The sequence below is a fragment of the Paroedura picta genome, chromosome 6 (assembly GCF_049243985.1).
Source record: "Paroedura picta isolate Pp20150507F chromosome 6, Ppicta_v3.0, whole genome shotgun sequence".
NCBI classification, from domain to species: Eukaryota; Metazoa; Chordata; class Lepidosauria; order Squamata; family Gekkonidae; genus Paroedura; species Paroedura picta.
Window position 1 is genome coordinate 110,086,820 of NC_135374.1, and position 23,993 is coordinate 110,110,812.

Consider the following 23,993-nt stretch of genomic DNA (forward strand, 5'->3'; position numbering starts at 1 on the left):
ATGACCGTGAACGTCCCTTCCAACTCTGATTCTTTATAAACACATAAGATATATACCCAAGTAGGTACAATGATCATGCAGCCACACTGGGCAATCCCCATAAATAAAGAGCTCTCTCACATCTGCCTGGAAAGCACAACACTCACATTCCTGTGAAAGATGGAAAATAGTTTGGCAGGCTGCACCACAATCACATTGGGGACCTGGCATTTTGCCCCATTTCAGCAACAGGTCTGCACAGCTGTTTGTATTCTATTAACCATCATCCACTTTATGTGGCAAGTCAAATTGTGTGGGCCTCTCATGGGTGTTTATATGAATATATTGGGTACAACTGATTTCATCCATGTCTGCAACTGATGATTCTCTAGATTAGAATATTGTGCAGCTCTTCTTGCCGGGACTTCCGCATCAGCCAGGTATCTGTGCATGGCCGGTTCTGTTTTTCAGTGATCCTTCTATGCATGCCATTCTAGCTCTAACTGGGGTGCCATTCTAGCTCACCTCCTCGTGGTGCACCCTGGATAATGCTAAAGAGCTGAAACTTTTCGCTGCCAGGCAATTGTAGGATCTCCTGGCTGCATTACACGCCTGGATTCTGCAATAAAATGGGCTGCAGACTTACTTTTGCTGGAGAAAAATGAAAGCAGGGAACTAGCAAGTTATTTCACAAGCCCTTGGGTGGGGGTGGGGAGAGTGGCTTCAGGGGCTGAAGCAAAGAAAATGGTATAATTGAAGTTAGGATGGCACACCTTCCTATCCACAAGAGGTTACAAAGGGATTTCCCTCCCAAAAGATGATCCCCAGCAGAGTTGGGGGGGGGGGGGAGAGTGCAGCAGAGCAAGAGAAAACACCGAAGCAGGATGGATACAGGATGTCATTGTGTGGCTGCTGCTCAAAACAGCATCGCTTTACGGACCCCAGCAGGACGGAGCAAGGAAACAGCCTGGGTGGGGAAGCCAGCTGGATTTAACTTGCAAGAAAGCCAGGACTGGCCACGGCTTCTGACAAAGAGGGGGAAATGCTTTTATTTCGTATGTACGTAGACATTAAAACAACGTGTAGCATTTCTTTCTTTTGCTGTTAAGTCACAAGTGATTTATGGCAGCCCGTTGAGCTTTCAAGGGAAGAGATAAAGGTGGCTTTGCTATTGCCTGCCTCTAAGCAGGGCTGTCCCTGCTCAGCTTCTGAAATAACTGAAAGAACTCTTCATGATCTAAGGCCAAGGACTGTTTTATCAATATCATTTTAAACTACGCTATTTTATGCTGCTTTTCTTCCCTGGCAGGTTTTTAATGACCTGGTTTCACTGGCTTTATTTGTTTATGGGTTGATTTGTTTTTATTGTTTTATTGGTTTGACTTGTTATTGTTTTAGTACTGAGTCACCTCCCGCAAAGAAGGGCCATGTGAATTTTCTAAATAAACAAATACAAACGAAGTCATGTACTGCATAGACACCTTGTTAATATCTTGCCCTTCCTCTGGACTATATTAAACAGGATTGCGAACAGGGATTCTGTTTAAATCCGATGCAACAGGAACAAACCATTCTCTCTTTTTTGCAGTTTTCCAAACCCTTCCTTATAGATCTGTTCTGTGTAGCTCAAGATTCTGCCATGCAGCCATCTTTAAGCATTCTTAGGCTATGGGAATAAGCAGATTTTTCTGGTACTGAAAAGTTCTGGAGTTCGTTTTTCCCTCTATCCATAGAAGCCTCCCTCATGTATGTCTACCCAAGGAGTCCTTGACATTTCCATGGTGGAGTTTGACAAAGAATCTAAGTCCAGTTTCATTCCATGCTGATTCACTGTTCTGTTCTTATATAGCAGTGGTTCTCAACCTTCCTAATGCCACAACCCTTTAATATAGTTCCTCATGTTGTGGTAACCCCCAACCATAAAGTTATGCAAAGAATTATACATAAAATTTCTGTGTTCGTTCACAGAACACAGTTTAATCACAGAAATTAAAGCAAAACTGACCAATGGCATGAAGATCCATTGTTAATGATTGTATATAAACAGTATATAAATTTAATATAAATTGTATATAAATTGGCAGGTGCCTTCAGGAGGAGTGGCAACAGTACCACCACCACCCCCAAGCTGCTTGCCCTGCCACGACCCCTGTAAAAGGGTCATTCAACCCCCAAAGGGGTTCCGACCCCCAGGTTGAGAACCACTGTTATATAAAACTAAGGCATAGGCTTACTTTGGTTACATCCTAAGAAGACAAGACTCTCTGGAAAAAAAATAATGTATTTATTTATGTTTTCATTATGTTTACATTGCCTTGAGCCTGTCATCTCAGGGCAGTTTAATGTATGCTAGGAAAATGTGTAGTCGAAAGCTTTCATGGCCAGAATCAACTGGCTTTTGTCATTTTCATGGCTTTTGTCATTTTCCCGGGTTGAATGCCACAGCAAGACATGTGTCACAGAGAGGCATACATCTTGCTGTGACAGACCTCTGAAGACGCCAGTTGCAGACATCAGCAAAACATTAGGAGCTAAACTACCTAAACACGGCTCCCCAACCTGAGAAACTGCACAAGCTAACGCTAGGGAAGGTTGAAATCTATAGGAAACGAGGACGACTCCACACAAGGTAGACTGATTCAATAAAGGAAGCCATGGCCTTCGTTTTGCATGATGTGAGCTAAGCTGTTAATGATAGGATGTTTCCGAGGGCATTATTTCATGCATGTCACCATCAGTCAGAAAGAACTTGGCAGCACATAGCACATACCATCTGTCTTCGCATGATACGGAGAACACCTTTGGAATGATAGCTATGACCGTCCCCAATGGGAGCACATGCCAGATGGCATCCAGTTTCTTCCAGCTCCCTTATCTCATCTCTCTCGTAGATTTCGGCCATGTTTGGCAGTCTGCGAAATGCCAGGTACCAATATTACTTGCCACCATGTTCTCACCCAGTTCTAAGACTCAAGTCATGGGGCTGAATCAACATTTTGCAGAGTGACGTCTTGAACGAAATTATTTTATCCTATGGGAGACGGTATGCCAGCAGAGCAAGTAACTGATCCTTTTTTGTGGATTTGGTAGGGGAGTGTTTAAGCTGAGAAGTTCTGTTGTTGCTTCTCTTAAGGATGCGCCTTGTTATTCATCATGGATCTTCTTCAGAGCTAGAAGGAGCAGGAGTAGAAGGAGGTGGTGATGGTGGTGGTAGGTGAGGCTGGGAAAGCCCTGATATCACTGCTCGGTCAGAACAGCTTTACCAGTGCTGTGGTGAGCCCAAAGTCACCCAGTTGATTGCTTGTGGGGGAACACGGAATCAAACCTGGCTCGCCAGATTAGAAGTCTGCACTCTTAACCACTATACCAAGCAGGCTCTTGAAAGCTTCTCTCTTACCTATCTTATAACCCTTAAGGGCAAAGACGATATTTTAAACAGTGTATGGACACAGGCTGGCTGCTAAGGTTAAAGCTCTCTCTGCAGACCTGAAGGAGTACTGCTCCTTCACCTAAAACCAATTTTGTCCTCATTTCTGTTCAGTTTCTCTAATACATTGACTGAGAGTGCAGTCCTAGTCACTTCCCTGGAATTATGCCCTGTTGAAGAGAAGGATTGCTCTTGATAACTGCCTTGCCAAGTTTTTGCATGTATTTATTGTTGTTGTTGTTGTGTTGTTGTTGTTACTTTCATTTTTATGCCACCCTTCCCCAAAGGCTCAGGGCAGGTCAGAATCAGAAAATTTGTCGTCATTCATAAAATCGTTAAAAGCATTATTACAATTATAAATGCTAAATATAACCAGTCACTGCATACACTGATATGTATCATTCCAGTGATGTTCCCGTTGGGCAGATTCTTGGCTAGGAAGCCCAACAAACTGGATGGCCCCTGCCTGCCTCAGCCATAGGCCTGGCAGAACAGATCCATCTTGCAAGCCCTGCAGAACGGTTTGAGGTCCTGCAGGACTCTGATCTCAGCAGAGTGTTCCACCAGGCTGGGCCAAAGCCAAAAAGGCCCAGGCCCTGGTTGAAGCGAGTTTTATTTCTTTAGGACTGGAGACCCTCCAGGGGTAGTCAAACTGCGGCATTCGCTGGCAGGGGCTCATGGGAATTGTAGCCCATGGACATCTGGAGGGCCGCAGTTTGACTACCCCTGCCTTAAACAGATTCTGGTCACTGGACCGTAACATTCTCAGTCTTTAAAAAAAAAAAAAAGCCTGGTTTGCTTCTATAGCTTTCTGGACAGGCATGACCATATTTTTTGCTATGACAAGGGGCGATGGGATTCTGCTATAGCAAACTCATTTCTGAGCTCGGAATGCAAAACACAAAGGTCTTCACCTTGTCTTCGGGGTAAATTTATGAACTGAAATGGAAGCCCTGGCCAGTGAAGCAAAGCATTTCCTAAAATCTGAGCCTTGGGGCTGAGGAGAGAGAGCACACCTGGGGGAAAAGCCATTTCTCTTTCATCTTGATCGAGTGCCAAAGGACTTCTGAACCTTTCCCAGTCTTTCGGCCAAGAAGGTCAGTCAGGTACAGTTTTTCCCAGCCCTGAATGACAAGCTGGGGGAACATGCCTGCAGCTCACGCAATATCAGGTTACCTTCTTCTACCCTTGATTTCTGGCTCCTCTGCCTTTCACAGTTTCGCGATAAGCGGGCAGGAGCTGGTGCTGATGGTTCCCCCCAATGCTGTGAAAAGGTACATCTTGGATTTGTACAGATCAAACTTGCGTGGTCCAAGAGGGGGGGAAAGTACAAGAAGGGTCCATGCACATGAGAGTTCATTTACAGCCAAACTTGAGATGTGAAGCTGCACTCCAACAACCTGTGAAGATACTCTCTCACTCGCTCTTGCTCTAGTTTATCTTTCCAAGAGTAATTAAGAAGCCAGTTCATTAAAGCAGTAGTCTCCAATCTTTTTATCACCAGGGACCGGTCAACGCTTGACAATTTTACTGAGGCCCGGGGGGAGGGAGTAGTCCTTTGCCGAGGGATCTCACTGCCGCTGCCTGAGCCCCTGATCCACTTGCTTTCCCACCACGCCCCTGACTTCCCACTGCCCGCTGGGGGGCGCTGCCAGCAGCAGCTGCACGGTGCTACGCCAAGGGGGAGCCATAGGCCATGGTGGCCGCCAGAGAGCACCAAAGGTGAGCCGGCGGCAGAGTGGCAGAGCAGCCCCTGAGGCAGCAGCCGGGGAGGAGGACAAGGAGGAGTCACGGCCCGGTACCGACTGATCCATGGACCGGTCCTGGTCCCTGGACCAGGCGTTGGGGACCACTGCGTTAAAGCACTGCAGCCCAGAGTTGAACCCACAATCAAGGGTAGGTTCATGACTGTTTCATGTACTGTTCTTATGTTCCATGCAAACCGCCCTGAGCCTCCGGGGAGGGCAGTATATAAATATAATAAATAAAATAAAATAATATAAAAATAAGGCTAAAGCTGCTGGGAGCATTAACAATACTGGGAACCACTGAAATGTTAACCCTTGTGTGGGTAAAGCACACCAGAGTATTTCTGCAATTCGACTACAGAAAGTAACTTTTTCCACCATGAGATTATTCAAGATTATTTAAGACTTGAGAGCCAGCATGGTGTAGTGGTTAAGGAGCAGAGAACTGGGTTTGATTCCCCAGTCCTCTATGTGCAGCCAGCTGGGTGACCTTGGGCAAGTTACAACTCTTAGAGCTGTTTTTCTAGATCAGTTCTCTTAGAGTTCTCTTAGCCCCACCTACCTCACAGGGTGTCTATTGTGGGAAGAGAAAGGTGTTTGTAAGCTGCTTTGAGACTCCTTCGAGTAGGGAAATGCAGGCGATTAAAAAGCAGCTCGAAAGTGATAAGAGAATAGACCTAGGAATTGTTGAAAAATCTCGCCATTCCTAGAGCTTCACAACAACATCTACTCAGGGTCCCCAGCCCGAAAGAGGTGAAGCTGGCCTCAACCAAGCCCAGGGCCTTTTTGGCCCTGGCCCCATCTTGGTGGAATAAGCTCCCAGAAGACATCAGGGCCCTGCAGGACCTACATGAGTTCCGCAGGGCCTGCAAAATGGAGCTATTCCACCAGGCTTAGGGTCAAGGCCAAAAATAACATCCACCATGGAAGCTGGCCTCACTGCTAAGGGAAGAGGAGAAGGAGGTAGAAGATCAGCTCCTGCCAAACGTCCCCTGTCCAAGATTCTAGTCAGGGGTATGACTGATCGAAATTTGGAAGTGTTATTAAATATGTAAACTTTGTATATGTTTTAATGTACTTGTCCTGAACATTTGGAAGGATGGGATACAAATACATTTATTATTATTACTACTACTACTATTACCCCCTGACACATCTAGGTTTCCTCAAGAAGTGGCATAAGGACACATGCAAAACAGCCATTAAAAATTGCCTTCCATTGCCGCTTGAAGCAGCATGAGACAATGGGATCAGGGGCCGGGGGCTAGAGGACTGGGAAACCTGTCGCCCTTCTGCATTTGCATTGTTCCCATTTTCAAGCTATATCCACTCCTGGATATTGTGGGGGAAAGGTAGTGTCCTCACAGATTAATCATAGACATTGCAGAGGGAAAATTTAAAGCGCTAAAATGCTATCAAAATGGAAATCGAATAACGTGTAGATGACTTTCTTTAATTCGAAGTCACCAGGGATAAAAAGCCCAGTGCAGATTCTACCCTAGTTAGGCCTGACACTGGAAACAGGATCTAGAGTTGAACTCGCCATGTCTATAAGGTTCTTTATCTGACTGGGTAACCAGACAGAGAGATTTCTGCTGGAATGTTGGCCCCATAGTGTGGAATCAAATCATTTTAGATACATCAAAGAAGGAATTTGTTCTTGCACTGTGTAACAAAAGCCTTGAGTTTGCAATGCAGTTTGGGGGTCACATTTCTCAGAAACCCCTGATAGAAATGTTGATGTAGGCATCAGTCTTGGTGAAGGCACATTGGGGAAGAGCAGGGTAACAGTGGACTGTTGCCCCCATTTGTTTATACTTTTGAACCATGGTGACATTTTGTTTCAGGAGTGGCCTTGCTGAAGACCACCCTAGCCACCTTTTGACCCAGAGAGGGTCTGTGTTTTCATTTCCTTTTCTGTTAGAAAAGAATGTCTTTCTGCCCCATGGCTCTCAAAAGGACCAGGAACATCTTTAGGTTGGCTGGTATCCTTGTAATTTGAATCCTAAAATAAACCCTAATGCATCAGGCTCCAAGAGAGGTATTTTTTTTTTTAATCTGTCAATTTGTCTTGCAAGGAAATGACAGTGTTATCATAACCATCTGGGTTCTGCTATTTTCTCTTTAGATTGACTACTTGAGAGAAGTCTTTGGGATCCCCCAAGTAATGAAAGAACACATTAACTCCTAACTAGGGTTTTATTACGCTACATCTTTATAGACATTCAGAGGGCCAGTAAAACTGTTTGTCAGACTTGCCATTTTACCTTTGTGATTTCTTGTAAAGAGCTAGCCGTCTACTCTTAAGTGGGCTTTGCGGTTTTATAGAATGGAGGTTGGTCAATATTGTTCTTAGTTCTGTCCCACTGCAAGTTGTGTTACTTAACTGCAGATTTAGTTCTTGTTATTGTAGAAGAAGAAGAGTTGGTTCTTATATGCTGGTTTTCTCTACCCGAAGGAGTCTCAAAGTAGCTTACATTCACCTTCCCTTTCCTCTCCCCACAACAGACACCCTGTGAGGGAGGTGAGGCTGAGAGAGCCCTGATATCACTGCTCGGTCAGAACAGCTTTATCAGTGCTGTGGCAAGTCCAAGGTCACCCAGCTGGCTGCATGTGGAGGAGGAGTGGGGAATCAAACCCAGTTTGCCACCACTCTTCACCACTATACCCAGCTGGCACCATTGTGGGATGTTCTTATGGAATGAGGCATGTATATTTAATAATGAGGCATATATCTCTTTAAAACCAAGTTTTATAATGAAAATTATCCACCCCAAATTAAGATTATTTTAGAATGTGATGAAAGGGGTAGTTATGGTGGGGATATTAAACATTAATACACAGTGGTGCACAATCTTCTTGCATTTCTGTGAACGGTAGGTTTATGTAAACTGTGGGGAGGTTTTTCTGCTCAAGAAGAGCAGAGCTGTGGGGTTTTTTTGGAGTGGCAGACTCTAAGGCAGGGGTAGTCAAACTGCGGCCCTCCAGATGTCCATGGACTACAATTCCCAGGAGCCCCCTGCCAGCTTCTGGGAATTGTAGTCCATGGACATCTGGAGGGCCGCAGTTTGACTACCCCTGCTCTAAGGGGTAGTAAACCCGTGGTCCTCCTGATGTTCATGGAGAGCTCTAGGAGAGCTCTGAGAGAACTGTGAATGGCCCAAGATCACCCAGCTGGCTGCATGTGGAGAAGGAATGGGGAATCAAACCAGGCCACCGTGCTTAACCATTACACCAAGCTGGCTCTCGAGAATGTTCCATGTTCCAAGCACATTCCACGACTTCATGATTCCGCACCCTCTGATGGCATCGTTTTAGATGGGCAGTCGCAATTCCTTTTCCCTTGCTTCTGTGCTTTTGAGACAGAAATTCAAGCTGTGCTACTGCGTTCCGTGTGTGGAGATGCAGAAGGGAGGCTCTGCCCATGGTGCATGGCAGGAGTATGGAAAATCAATCTAGGACAGTGATTCTCAACCTTCCTAATGCCTCGACCCTTTAACACAGTTCCTCCTGTTGTGGTGACCCCCAACCATAAAATTATGCACATGTTCTTTCACAGAAATCAAACCAAAACTGACCAATGGCTTGAAGATCCATTGATCACGATTGTATATAAATGGATTCAAAATTGTATATAAATTGGCAGGCGCCTTCTGGAGGAGCAGCAACAGTGGTGACACCCCCCCCAGGCCAAGCTGCTCACCCTGCCATGACCCCTGTGAAAGGGTTGTTTGATCCCCAAAGGGGTCCCGACCCCCAGGTTGAGAACCACTGCTCTAGGACATCCAAATGCCTGAACTGGCCTCTAGGCCAGTGGTCCCCAACCACCGGGCTGCGGCCCAGTGCCAGGCCACGGCTCCCTCTCCCCCCCCCGCAGTGCGAAACTTCCTGGTGGGGGGGAGGGTGATCCGCGCATGTGTATACCGCGCATGCGCGAATCCAAACACGTATGCATGGCAGTTTCACGTATGTGTGGAAGTGCCTCGCATGCGCGTTTGCGGCCACGCATGGCGCAAACACACATGCACCGACCTGTCACACATGCGCATTTTCACATGCGTGGCCGCAGGATCGCCCTCCCCTCCACCGGTCTGCAGCCTTAGAAAGGTTGCGGACCACTGCTCTAGGCAATATTTGGCCATCCCTGCCCTCTAATACAGGGGCCTCCAACATGCCATTAAAGGACACCACGGAGGCTCCGGAGACCTTTCCCGGTGCCCACCAAGGGTTCATAGAAGTTGGTGGGGCCAGGGGAAGCTTTTACTCAGCAGGGCTTCTGACTGGTCACTGGATCTGAGTGGTGGTGCGAGTTGCATCTATATAAGCTTCCTCCACAGCATAAGGCTCTCCCCTCTGCTACTGTATGTTTATGGCAAGATGGCATTTTTACTTTAAAAGGCGCCCTATTAAACAGAGCTTTTACCTGATTAACTAATGTTAAATTCTAATGCACGCCTCCAAAACCTGTGACCCACTGAACCAAACACGGGATATTCACCCTTGCTAGATGCCCGGAATTCCCTTCACATTTGCCATCTCAGGGAGTCACTGCAAAAACCAACCATGACAGTTCCTGGTGGGCACGGACACAGCCGTCAGATATCACTTGGGATCTCAGTTAGGTAGACCTGATCTAATATTCCTAACCGCGGGTCGTAATATCGACGATTATTCTTCTCTATAATGTCTGTCTGGGTTACATTCTTTAGGAACACCTGTAAATCAAAACTGGCCCCGAGGGAGCCATTATTTTTCTGACGGGTCCAATTTATTGGCGCTGTTAGTCGCTAATTAACGTATTAAGGTGCTGAAGCATGAAGGTATTTACCCAGAGGTCCTCTCAAGCTTAATTTATAGCTAAAGCTCCTAGGTAGAAATGGGTAAACATTTACCCCAACCAACCTTAACTTGCTTGTGCTCAACAAGAAAATGTCCGCCATGCGCTGGTCAAAGGCCAACACGAGATTTGTTGGAGGGCAGGAGGAGAGCGCAAGCTCACTCAACCAGCACGGCGTCTCGGTTTGGTGGGGACAATCATTAGCCTCACGGTCATCCTGTCTGAGGCAGGATTTCTCTAGCTCTTCAACGCTCACACCAATATTCCTTTAAAATGATTGGCCTTTAGAGGTTGACCAAAGACTAGCATACCAGAACACTGTGGCACAGGTGCTCATGGGATGAGGAATAGACATTTTAAAAAAGTAATCTACATCATGCAAGTGTTCATCATGCAAGACTAGGGTTGCCAGCCTGCAGGTTCTGTTCTAGTATTCACTTTGAAAGCATCCTGTTTTGCTCTCCAGGTGGGGTCTGGAGGTTTCCCAGAATTCTGACTCATCTCCAGCTCCCCAGGAGAAACTGGCTGCCTTGGAGGGTGGACTGTAATCCATTGCACTCTGCTGAGGCCCCTCCCACTACGCTCCCTAGGCTTTACCCCCAGGTATCCAGGGATTTCCCAACAGAGAGCTAGCCCCTCTAGACCAGTGGTCCCCAACCTTTTTATCACCGGGGACTGGTCAACGCCTGACAATTTTACTGAGGCCTGGGGGGGGGGGGAGGTAGTCTTTGCTGAGTGAGGTCGCCACCACCTGAGCCCCAGTGCCCCTGACTTCCCGCCGCCCGCTGGGGGGCACTGCCAGCAGCAGCTGCACAGTGCCACGTTGAGGGGGAGCCCCAGCCATGGCGGCCGCTGGAGAACACCAAAGGTGAGCCGGCGGCGGAGTGGCAGGGCAGCCCTGAGGCAGCAGCCGGGGAGGCGGCCGAGGAGGCGGCCGGTACTGACTGATCCACAAACCAGTTCCGGTCCCCAGACCTGGGGTTGGGGACCACTGCTCTAGACTACAGAGGGATGGAAATCTCTGAAGAGTCAGCTCTTATCCCTAGATGGACAAAGTCTGCAGGGCCAATTGTCATGTTATAAAGCCCTCATGATATGTTGGGGAATGACATGCGGACTTTGCATCAGATGTATTTGTGTTTTGTGCACTTTTGTGGTTGCAGCCATGATGTGCAGGGTGGTGAATTGGTTATGCACGTTATAATGGAAAATTCTGTCTCACAAACGCACGCAATCAAATTGTGTTTGTGCCTCTGCTCTTTAGCTCTGTTTCTAAGTTGGAATTGTAGACTGTAAGAGGTGCCTTGAGAACTGTCATGGTTAAGAGTGGTGAAATGTAATCTGGAGAACTGGGTTTGATTCCCCCCCTCCACATCTAGCCAGCTGGGTGACCTTGGGTTAGTCACAGTTCCCTCAGAGCTCTCTTGGCCCCTCCTACCTCACAGGATGTCTGTTGTGGGGGAAGGAAGGGTAGCTGATTGTAAGTCACTTTAGGACACCAGAGGCCTGGTGGGTGACCTTGGGCCATTCACAGTTCTTGCAATGGTCTCAGACCCACCTTCCTCACAGGGTGTCTGTTGTGGGGAGAGGAAGGGAATGCGATTGTAAGCCGCTTTGAGGCTCTTTTGGGGAGTGAAAATGTCCTGAAACCATCTGCTCCCTTCTTTGTATCCTCCCTGCTAATTAGTGGGCGTTGTTTGGTGCATGCCCATCTCTGCTGTCTGTGCCTAAGATCAGGAACACATTCCCAGCCTGTAAACAAAAGGACCGCATTCCTAACCTTCAGCCTCTGCCTTACTTGTAATTTCCCTAGTGGAACCAACAGTAGCTGTATGGTGGCTGGTGGGGATGCCAGCCTCCAGGCAGGACCTGGGGTCCCCCCACAATTACAGCTAATCTTCAGGAAATGTATGCATTTATTCATGTTTCAGTTTTTATGCTGCCCTTTCTCCAAAAGACTCAGGGCTGCTTTGTCCTCCCCTAGGCGCCATGCCCAAACCTTCTGAGGTTTTCCAGCCTGGATCTGGCAACCCTAATCTCCCCTCCCTTTCCCGTGGCCAGGGCGGACCTGGTAACCTTAGGAGGAGAACCTAAGATCTTTGTGAAGACTTCTCAAATGACATATTGGGGGCAGGCCCTCTATGCCATTAAAACTGCATGAAGCCCAAAGTTCGACAGGAGAAATGGCTAGAATTGATGCCCCCCCAGTTTGATCAGGTGCAAAGGAAACAAGCAAGTAATGCTAAGCTTTTAACAGCTGTAGTCAAAAGGCACTTGCAGAAGGGCCCTTTCCCTCATCCCTGCATGCTAATATGTAAGCATTTAATCTTGTCTTCCTTCACACCTGGCCACCCTAGCCAAACTCATGCGAGTTGAAGGCCAGACTTCCACCCTCTCACTGCCCAGCAGGAGAGGAGTTCTTGTTTTGCTTTTTTGTCTCCTACATTTTACCCAAAGGAATCTCCGAGTGGCTAAGAATCACCTACCCTTCCTCTCCCCAAAAGAGACACCCTGTGGGGGGCGGAGAGAGCTCTGAGAGAACTGTGACTGGCACAACGTCGCCCAGCTGGCAGCATGTGGAGGAGTGGGGAATCAAGCCTGGTTCTCGGGATGAGAGTCTGCCACCCTTTACCATGACAGCAGCCTTTCTGAACCAGGGTTTTGTGAAGGCTTTGGAATGCTTTCCTGACTGGGTAGGAGTTAATTAATGTTTTATATACAATTAAATTTGTTAAACGTTTATTGGGGGCTAAGACCATATATAATCGTGTCAGCCTGCCCACCCTCCCAAAATGGCCAACGATGGGCCTGGAGGGGGTGAAAAGGGAAGGGGGCCTGGGTAGATGTGTACATGGCTACGCTTCCCAACCATATTCAGCATGATTGCGCCACTTCTGGGGTTCAGCATGATTGCGCCACTTCTCGAAGCCTGAAGAACATTTCAGTAAAAAAGCTGAGATAGGCTAAAGTTATCCCCTGTGCAAGCACTGGGTTATGTCTGACCCTTGGGGTGACGACCTCCAGTATTTTCATGGCAGACTCAATACGGGGTGGTTTGCCAGTGCCTTCCCCAGTCATTACCGTTTACCCCCCAGCAAGCTGGGTACTCATTTTACTGACCTCGGAAGGATGGAAGGCTGAGTCAACCTTGAGCCGGCTGCTGGGATCGAACTTCCAACCTCATGGACAGACAGCTTCAGACAGCATTTCTGCCGCTTACCACTCTGCACCACAGGAGGCTCTAAAGGCTGCACTACACCAAAACAAACATAGAGTTCAAGCCCAAATTTTGCACCAAGCCCAATGAAAATGGGGGTGGGGGTGGGGGTGGGGGTGGGGGTGGGGGGAAGAGTCAGCAGCAGACTCAGCCAGTAGCTTTTAGAAACATTGCAAGGAATCAATAGACTCACCATGCAGAATGCCCATCCAAACTGTTATGTGATCAGTCGTTTCTACTGAACATCTGACTCGGGAAGGAGGTCTTCAGGATCGACGGAGCTCTGGGGGGAGGCATAGTTCCCTTTGTGACAAAATACTAACAAATTGCAGACAACAAACTTGTTATTGTTTTCAGTGGAACTGGGGAGAGCGGTGGTGGGATATGCAGGAGCAACCATTGAGGATGAATCTTGCACCCACCTCCCTTGTTTCCCAGCATCACTGCTCAGGGTCATGGGCACCGTTAGTAATTTCCAGAGAAACCTGGAAGTGATTTCAGGTGGTTTCAGGGGGGGAAAACAGCTTTTCTTCTTTAGAGACAATTCTTCTGATGAGAATAAAATGGAGGAGAGCAGAATGACATTAACTGCTTTGGATCTTTGGACCTATGACAGCTCTGCTATTATACTTTGTTGAAATTTTACAGTTTCGATGGAAGGATGGTCAGATTGCCATGTATGGGTATGATGGACTTCAATGCAATAGTGGACTGTAATCGTCTTTTGCATATTCTTACTTCTCTTGGTGTAGTGGTTAGGAGTTTGGACTTCTAATCTAGCAAGCCGGGTTCGATTCTGCACTCCCGCACAGGCAGCCAGCTGGGTGGCCTTGGGCCAGTCACAGCACTGATAAAGCTGTTCTGACTGAGCAGTAATATCAGGGCTCTCTCAGCCTCACCTACCTCATAGGATGTCTGTTGTGAGAAGAGGAAAGGGGAGGCGATTGTAAGCCACTTTGAGACTCCTTCGGGTAGAGAAAAGCAGCATACAAGAACCAACTCTCCTCCTCCTCCTCCTCCTCCTCCTCCTCCTCCTCCTCCTTCTCCAAAATCTAAATTGAATTATTTTGTTATTAAGTGCCCCTTCCCCTCCCCATGGAGACTTAAACAGCTCCTCCTCATTCATGCGCAGATACATTTCTTGATAGACTTCTGGTGGTTGCATCCTAGCGAAGGTTCATTTCACTTCACAGCTGATCTGTAAGTTGAAGTAAAGGGCTGTGGAAGGTTCCTTTGAACTTAAAAGGCAAATGAAGTCAGGAGGAATAATCCTGCCCTTTGGCGCTTGCTAATCTCCCGTCTTAACACTGCATCTCTGTCTTCTCTGTAACACGGCTGAAGTTCTCCGAAAATCTTTCACTGTAATTCGCCGCCAGAAGATGGAGCTTGAGAACTGCTTACCTTGTGCTTTTAAAAAGGCAGGATGGGATGAGCATCTTCATGGAATCCTAGAGTGGGAAAGGGTCATACAGGTGATCTAGTCCAGGGGTAGTCAAACTGCGGCCCTCCAGATGTCCACGGGCTACAATTCCCACGAGCCCCTGCCAGCATTCTCTGGCAGGGGTTCATGGGAATGGTAGTCTGTGGATATCTGGAGGGCCGCAGTTTGACTACCCTTGATCTAGTCCAACCCCCTGCTCAATGCAGGATCAGCTTAAGGCATCCCTGACAAGTGTCTGTCCAGCCACTGTTTGAAGACTGCCAGTGAGGGTGAACTTCACCGTTTCTGATTCCACTGCAAAACTACTACTGTGAATGCATTTTCCTAAGGCCCACCTGCTATCTTCCACCCACAATTTAGATCCATTATTGTGAAACCTGTCCTCTACTGCTCACAGGAACAGTTTTCTGCCCTGCTCCGAGTGACAACCTTTCAAATACAAAGAAGGCAGCCATGTCCCTTGTCAACCTCCTCTTCTCCAGACTGAACATTCCCAATTCCCTCAGCCTTTCCTCGTAAGGTTCGGTCCTCAGGCCCCAGATCATCTTCATTGCTGTCTTGTGTACCTGCTCCATTCCGCCCACATCCTTTCTGAAGCAAGTCCTCCAGATTTGCACCCACAACTCCAGGTGTGGCTTGACCAATGAGGTGTACAGTAGAACTACAACATCTCCTGCTATGGATTTTATGGCTCTGTTGATGAGGCACCCCAAGACTGCATTAGCCTTTTTCACCACTGCAAGGCTTCCCTGCAACAGAGGAAGAAACGTTGGTGGAAGTGAATAAGGTGCAATTCCACAAGGATAAACGTCAAGTTCTACAGAAGGGTAACAAAAGCGGCAAGCATCCATATTGAATCCATACTTCTGCGTCGCAACGTATGTGAATAAGATCTCGGGGTACAGGTGGACTGTGAGATAAAGAAGAACAAGCACTAGGATGCAGCAGCAGAAAAGCCTTATCCAGTCTTGGGGTGCATCTACAGAGCCATAAAGAATGTCATGGCTTAGACAGAATTAACATCACCTGGGAATACCATCCCCTTTCCCCCCTCCCCAGGAATTTGGCAGCCCTCAGGGTTTTACAATCCCCTGCTTTCTAGGTTTTCTCTGTGCGTTGCTCCAATCCTTCCGAACTGTTCTTGCTGCCAGGTTTCCTGGAAGACTGCATACCAAGCGAGCTAGCAAGCTGTCAGGGCTGGAAACTGCCTGACCCTGTTGACACCAAATGACAGCTGCCATGCCCTGGCCACGCCCACACCTCATCACAGGCCTTTGGGTATCATGAAGATAGAGCAACTATGGAGGTTTTTTAAAAACTGCTTAATGTCTTCTAGTGGTAGGTGGGGCTGGGGGTGGTATGTAGAAGGCAGTGGCCAAGGAAATGAGGATGCTTATGTGCTTGTAAATTATTTGAAGAGTTGGTTCTTATATGCCGCTTTTTTCTACCCAGAGGAGTCTCAAAGGGGCTTACAGTCGCCTTCCCTTTCCTGTCCCCACAGCAGACACCCTGTGAGGTGGGTGAGGCTGAGAGAGCCCTGATATTACTGCTCAGTCTAAACAGCTTTATCAGGGCTGTGGTGAGCCAAAGGTCACCCAGTTGGCTGCATGTGGAGGAGGAGCAGATTAGAAGTTCACTTTCCTAGCCACTGCTCCAAGCTGGATCTCCAGCTTGTCTCCGGAAGTAGGTTTGCTGGGAGGGACTGTGGCTCACTGTCAGAGCATTTGCTTGCCATGCAGAAGGCCCCAGGTTGGGTCGCTGGCATCTCCAGTTAAAAGGATCAGGCAGGAGATCTGCCTGAGACCTTGGAGAGCAGCTGCCAGCCTGAGTGAGCAATATTGACTTGGATGTACCAAGAATCTGATTTAGTAGAAGGCAGATTCATGAGTTCATGTGTAGTAGCTGGCGATCTCTCAGAATTACAACTGATCTCCAGACCAGGGGTAGTCAACCTTCATGGCATTAAACCTAAGAGAGGTCCCACGCCTCATTGAACCCCACGCAGGCAGGCATCACCCTCAAATCTCCAGAACTGGTAACCTGACCTGGAGGCTAATAAAAATGGCCTCTCCATGCCTCCCCCCCCCCTGCTAAACACCAGAGAGATGAATTCCCCCTCCCCGTCTAAAGCCTGCAAACCTGACCACCTCATCCACATTGGAGTGTGTGGCAGACAGTTGGCAATGGCCCACAGACAATTAAAATATATATTTGGAGACCTTTCCTAGAGGCTTAACTTGCAGCACCTTCTAATCTGGCAAGCCGGGTTTGCTTCCCCGCTCCTCCATATGCAGCCAGCCGGGTGAGCTTGGGCTTGTCATCTTGTTAGAGCTCACAGAGCAGTCCTGTCAGAGCTCTCTTCAGCCCCACCTGCCTCACAGGGTGTCTGTGGTGGGGAGAGGAAGGGAAGGCCATCATCAGCCACTTTGAGACTCCTTTGAGCGGTGAAAAGTGGGGCATAACAACCAATTCTTCTATTGTTATATTTTTTATTCCTCTTCTGTTTGGGGCTTGTAATTGTTATGGGGTGTTGTTTTTAAAAAGGATGAAAAGGGGAGGAATGATCAAGAGAATAATCCCTTGTGGGTTTCACAGCAGTGTCAGGTGTACAGTGGGTGGGGGTTATTGCTGTGCAGATGCATTCTCTAGGCTCACAATGCCTAAAACAGACTCCATATTCTCTTAGCAGGGCAAGAGATCATTTGGCTAAAGAATGTACATCTCCCACCCAAATACAAGCCACCATTGGCCCTGCTTAACTTTTGAGATTGGATTGGACTTGCCTGAACTGTCCAGGTCAGGGCTCCATATGGAAACAGTCTATTATAGCAAACAGGCAGGAGTTTCATGACACCTTAAAGACTTAACAGTATTTTTGCAGTCTAAGCGTTTGTAGACCGGAACTGATGGTGGAAAGCTCTGTGACGTCACAGCAAACTTACGGTGACCCCCATGGGATTTTCCAGGCAGGAGGCCTTTAGAGTGTTTTGCTGTTGCTCACTTCGGTGTAACGACCCCAGACTTCCTGGGACTAGGTTTCATTTGTGGACTAGATCTTATTTAATCAGACGCTTTATATAAAACACGTAAAGAGCATATTGTCGTTTTTTTAGCTGAGCAAAAGTGATCCATGGATGCTGGGGAACTGACATAAACGGTTCCCCATATCTCTGAATTAGCCCATTGTTTGGGCATGGTGTCTGCGGAAGGGTTAAACTTCAACCGTTCAAAGTTATATGAAAAAGAAAGCCAATCGGATGCAATAATGGTAAATTATCGTGTGCTTATGCGTCATTCCTTTGCTTCGTTCTTATGGACGTCAGCTGTTATGACGCAGCACGGTTATGACACCCAGTAGATAGGCAAAGTACGCATCAGGGGAGGGCAAGGAGGAAATGGGTAGAGAGGCTATTGGCTACATTAGGAGATTGTGACAAATTCATTGTTACCGCATTGTTTTGGCTTTATGGTTGCTGTGTAGAAAAAAAAGGGGTTTACTCAGATTTCTAGCTATTCTGCACAGTGCTGAAATTGGTGGCTATTGTGGTGTATGTAGACCTACTGAGGACCTGAGCTTGAGGTCCGAGGCAGGATCGTAATCCTGCAATTGCGATTGGCCAATGCATGGCTGGATCCTGACTGCTGGATCCAGTCAGCTCATAGTGAAACTGACCCATAGCGCAACTGACAGGAATCTCTTATTGTGCTCTCTTGTGTCTATGTTGGCGTTTTCAGGGAGTTTCTCAACTCAGTTTTGGTTCTCTGCTCCTTACACTTGGGGTCAATAAAGAGCTGAAATGAACTTGCAGTGTCCGTGCTTCCTTAACTCATGGATTTAGTTATTTTTCTGGAAGACCAAAACCATGGGTACATTTGTAAACACAGGAAGGTTGGCCATGGTTGTGTTCTTGGATTTACATCAATCGCCATAGAAATCCAATAGAAGCGCATTTAGAATTCTGTAACCTAGGTAGTCTGTGCAGAATTCTGTTTCGGCACTGGAGCATACTTAAGGCTAAGTGGTTGTGTTGGAACACAAGAGTACAGGCTTTCTGAACCCTTGGGGTTTCTTGACAGCCCTGGAAGGGTTTCCTGAATGAGTGGGAGTTAATTTTTAATATATATTTTTTAATTTGTTAAACATTTATTGGGTGATATGACCAGATATGGTTCCACCCCCCCACCCCCCAAATGGCCAATGATGGGTCTGCAGGGGATGGGAAGGGAAGGGGCCCTGGATGGGCATGTAAACAGTATGCTTCCCAATCATATTCTGCACAATCGTGCCACTTCTGGGGTTTCTCAAAGTCTTAAGAATCTTTCAGGAGTTTCTCAGTGGTAAAAAAAAAGTTGAGAGGGGCTGGTATAGAGGGAGATTAAACAGCCAAAATTAGTATGTATAAAGAAAAACGAAATGGGTGCAAAACTTGGGGGCAGGAGGATAAATCATGGAAACAGAAAATTAGAAAAAGCTAACCGGACTAAATAATTCGCTAAGGGCTTCTGGGGCGGGATCTGTCCGTGATGAGGAAGGGTCCGGATTGGACCCTTCCTCTGGACAGACAATCGAGGAACCAATCGGCAGGTGCTTCGCACCTGCCGATTGGTCCCTCCGATTCCCAGTCCCAGCAACTGCGAGCCACGCACAGCGCGGCTCGCAGTTGCTCCCGGCCTGATGCGGCGAGAGGCGCAAAGCGCCTCTCACCGCGTCAGGCCACCCCCTCAAACAGCCGCCGCCGCTGAGAGCCCACCCAGAGGACCGCCGCTGGGGGACACTAAGGTTAGTCCTAGCGCCCTCTGTATTCTTCATACAGCGGGCTCTATTACTAGTTGAACATAAATCTGTACGAGCTTGTATACGCAAGTGTACATATGAGTAAAATTATGCTCACAAATAAACCATCTTCAGAGTATTGACCACTCCAAAGTAGTGAGATCTATAAAAAAAAGAGCAATGGAATGAGTTCAAAGAGGTCAGACTGCAAGATCAATTTTGAATGTTTACTCAGAAGAATTGCTTTAGGGTTACTGGGTTTCATTGCTTTAAATTCCTCAGGAAGTGTCAGCCCTCCGGGTATTCCATTACAGATCCCCCCCCTGCAGAACAGTTGAGGGAAAGAGCCAGATGAAAGGAAAGAGAAACAGGGTGAGAGAAATGGTAGCAGCTGAGACCCCATCAGGCCTTTAACATCACTCCCGGGCTGCATTCTAGCAACTCCCGCTAAATTCCGTGGGACTCACTCTCAAGAAAGAATTGTATCCATGGGCCATTTTTGACAGGTAGCTAAACAATAGTCCATCTCCAGATGTTATATAATCTCTGGCAGGAGAGCAAAATCTGTGCTGAGGCCATGTAGTCTTCTCCCCTTGAACGTAAAAGGCGGATGAAGCATGGTTAAGACGTAAGGGAAGAAATATGCATGGGAGAAGAGGGTGGCCAAGCCATGGCTCTCCAGATGTCCGTGGACCACAATTCCCATGAAGCCCTACCAACTGACCATGCTAACAAGGGCTTATGGGAATTGTAGTTCATGAACATCTGGAGAGCCACAGTGTGGCCACCACAGGATACAAAGCTCTAGAAACTGCCAACTAACACCAGCTTTTGCCTTTTGTGTTGTGTCCGTGCAGGTTACATCCAAGCTTGCAGAGGCCTGATGATTGCCGCCATCTGCCTGGGCTTTTTTGGCTCCGTCTGCGCGCTGGTTGGGATGAAGTGCACCAAGATTGGGAGGCTCAGAGCAGAATAAAGCTAGAATTGCCTGCCTAGCAGGGCTGATTTTCATCCTTTGCGGTAAGTATAAAATGGCGACAATGCCCACCCTCCCTAGTGCTTTACTATTCTCTAGGTCAGGGGTAGTCAAACTGCGAATGCTGGCAGGGGCTCCTGGAATTGTAGTCCATGGACATCTGGAGGGCCACAGTTTGACTAACCCTGCTCTAGGTCTTAGTACATTCGGCACAGGTTTATTTTGCTGAACTATTTCTCCATCTGATACTTTTTAGGGTTGTGCGCCATGACTGGCTGCTCTTTGTACGCAAACCGCATCACCGTTGAATTCTTTGACCCTACGTATGTTGCTCAAAAGTAAGTCCTGCTGGGAAAAGGTATGGGCTTTATCCTGTGTCACCGTTTGCCCTTGGCCTCACCAAGTGCTTCAGTCAGTAGCTTCCGCTGTGTTTTATGTCTATAATATATGAGGATGCAAATGACGTGCAGGAAGAGTGAGAAGATCGCATGAACAGCGTGGTCAGGCTGCAACCGATTATGGGCCTTTAAATACCTGCTGCAATGAGAGAAGAGGCAGAGGCTGCCCTTTCAGGCTGCTTCAATCATGCCTCCTACCATGTAGAATCAGGGGTAGTCAACCTGTGGTCCTCCAGATGTTCATGGACTACAATTCCCAGGAGCCCCTGCCAGCAAATGCTGGCAGGGGCTCATGGGAATTATAGTCCATGAACATCTGGAGGACACACAGGTTGACTACCCCTGATGTAGATTCATGGAAATTATAGTCCATGAACATCTGGAGGACCACAGGTTGACTACCCCTGATGTAGATTATACAGCTGCCATTCTCAATGGCATATATATATATAGGGTGATTTGACTATATATGTAGTCCTGCTCACCCCTCGGCACTCCTCGGCCAAGGTGCGCCGGAGCGCCCAAACCCTAGTGTGTACACAGCTTTGCTTCCCAACCATATTCTGCACAATCACACCACTTCTGGGGTTTCTCGACACTTGAGAGCCAGTTTGGTGTAGTGGTTAGGAGTGCGGACTTCTAATCTGGCATGCCGGGTTCGATTCTGCGCTCCCCCACATGCGGCCAGCTGGGTGACCTTGGCTCGCCATGGCACTGATAAAACTGTTCTGACCAAGCAGTGATAACAGCGCTCTCTCAGCCTCACCCACCCCACAGGGTGTCTGTTGTGGGGAGAGGAAAGGGAAGGCGACTGTAAGCCCGCTTTGAGCCTCCTTTGGGTCGGGAAAAAGTGGCATATAAGAACCAATTCTTCTTCTTCTTCTTCTTCTTCTTCTTCTTCTTCTTCTTCTTCTTCTTCTTCTTCTTCTTCTTCTTCTTCATTCTTCTTCTCTCTTCTTCTTCTTCTTCTTCTTCTTCTTCTTCTTCTTCTTCTTCTTCTTCTTCTTCTTCTTCTTCTTCTTCTTCTTCTTCTTCTTCTTCTTCTTCTTCTTCTTCTTCTTCTTCTTCTTCTTCTTCTTCTTCTTCTTCTTCTTCTTCTTCTCTTCTTCTTCTTCTTCTTCTTCTTCTTCTTCTTCTTCTTCTTCTTCTTCTTCTTCTTCTTCTTCTTCTTCTTCTTCTTCTTCTTCTTCTTCTTCTTCTTCTTCTTCTTCTTCTTCTTCTTCACAAGTTGGGAAAGGTTGGCCTGGCTCATGGTGCAAATGGCCAGCCTACCACAGAGCAGCCCCTGGAACCTCAGCAGAGCTCCTGAAAGAGCTGTGGCCAAAAAAAAGATTAAGCATAGCTCTTGTACAGGAAGCCACTCTTGTGTAGCAGCTAAAGGGTCAGTAGTCCATGTTCAGATCTGTGTGTAGCCGTGACATTTGCTGGATGGCCTCTCTCAGCTTAAGCTCCTCTTGGAGTCGCTGTGAGGATAAAGAGAGGAGAACCTCATACTCCGGGGCCCCCACTGAGCCTGTGGGCCCTTCTGGAATTCTGCAACGAGGATTCCGTAACCACAAAACGGCTGTTGCAGGAGGCAGAATCAAACACAAAGAGGAAGCCCGAGAGCAGGTGAGAAGAGGGGCCGTTAAAAAAAAATACACCAGGAAAGAGGAATGAAAGAGAATAAAACAAACACTGTGGCGGCACAGTGGGGAACAGATGCCAGGCAGTAGCAGAGCCTCATTCTTTGAGCCAGAAACATCAAAGCGAGTTTGCTTTCCTATTAATCTAGCTATTATTAGCCTGTAACAATGATTACCCGTTTGAGGACACTGATGCCGTGGCTGGAAGTGAATTTCAGTTCAAATCAGTGCAGATCATGTCCATATCGCTTACCAGAACATCCAAAACTAGGGGTCCCTAGGGGTCCCCAATGAAGACCAAGGCACCTGCTGACACCATCATCATCATCATCATCATCACCATCATCAATTCAATTTTTAGCCTGTCACTCCCAAAATGGCTCATGGAGGGTTACAACCTAGATAAAAAACCCTAATAAAACTACCCCTAAAATGCCAAACTGCTCACTCAATAAATACACAAAATCAGCACACAAGATGTCCAGAAGCTGCGGAGCCAACTTATAAACCTGGCCCACACTCAACCATGGGGGCAGAAAAAAGGGGTTGCTGACCATTAACCCGCCATAAGAGTAACCCAACCGGGGGGGGGGGTCTAGCTCTTCCTTAGCACGCCGGCCTCAACCTGGCGGAAGAGCTCCATCTTGCAGGACCTGTGGAACGCCGGAAGCTCCCGCAGGGCCCGTAGGGGCAGCCATATGCATTTGATTTTGGAATATATATTCCGCCCTGTCGTTCCTGGTGTCCACCAAGTGTTTGTAGAAAGCCAGTGGGGGCAAAGGGGGTTCTTAACCAGTAGGACCTCTGATTGGTTGCATACATTACCTTACCTTATTTCAGCAGCAATTTCCACCATAGTGTTAGTTCTATTTTCTCTCATACCTCTTAGCCAGTATATATTTTTAATTACCTCTCTTACCCCTGTCTTGTGGCAGTCATTTCAAAGGTGCCCATAGCAGGATGGAGGCCCCTGCTATGAGTGATGATCAGGGAATTAAAAAAACAAACCAATATCGGGGGGGGGGGGATGGAGAAGTTTCCTTGTTCTCTTTTGCAATAAACTGTGTGTGCATCTTTGGCAGCTGTTTAGTGAAATATATGTAAATGCTTTGGATGGTTTTGTCTGTCCTGGTCCCCAAAACAAAATAAGGAAACACTGAGCCCATTTTGCTGATCTAACTCTGCTAACGGAATGTATCGCTTTCCTGCAGGTACGAATTAGGGGCGGCTTTGTTCATCGGATGGGCGGGATCGTCGCTTTGCATAATTGGCGGCAGCATATTCTGCTTCTCATTGGTTAAAGACAATAAAAATCGAAGGTACGGAACAAGCCGGCTTTATTGAAATTAATGCATTAGCATATTTCTAATTATTAGATACGTTAAGAGGGTATGCTACACAGATCTGGTTTGCATATCTTTCCAAACCAACCTGACAGCTGAAAGTTTGGAACGAGGGCCTGAGAACAAAAATAAAAGAGATTTAAAGAGGTTGGAACCTCCCTCCCCCCCCCCCAAAGCGCAGCTCCTTTTAAGGAGCATATTTATTTGGTATCACTTGTCTGTAGAAGT

At 47.4% G+C, this 23,993-nt stretch overlaps 1 protein-coding gene across 1 annotated transcript in view; it reads left to right on the forward strand.

Moving 5' to 3' along the window:
• Positions 1–23,993, forward strand: part of CLDN10 (claudin 10) — a 33,800-nt gene that overhangs the window by 4,500 nt on the left and 5,307 nt on the right. Inside the window, 4 exon segments of the mRNA XM_077343902.1 lie at positions 20,281–20,378; positions 20,380–20,443; positions 20,656–20,737; positions 23,634–23,741. Of these exon segments, the coding sequence (XP_077200017.1) occupies positions 20,281–20,378; positions 20,380–20,443; positions 20,656–20,737; positions 23,634–23,741 (352 nt within the window).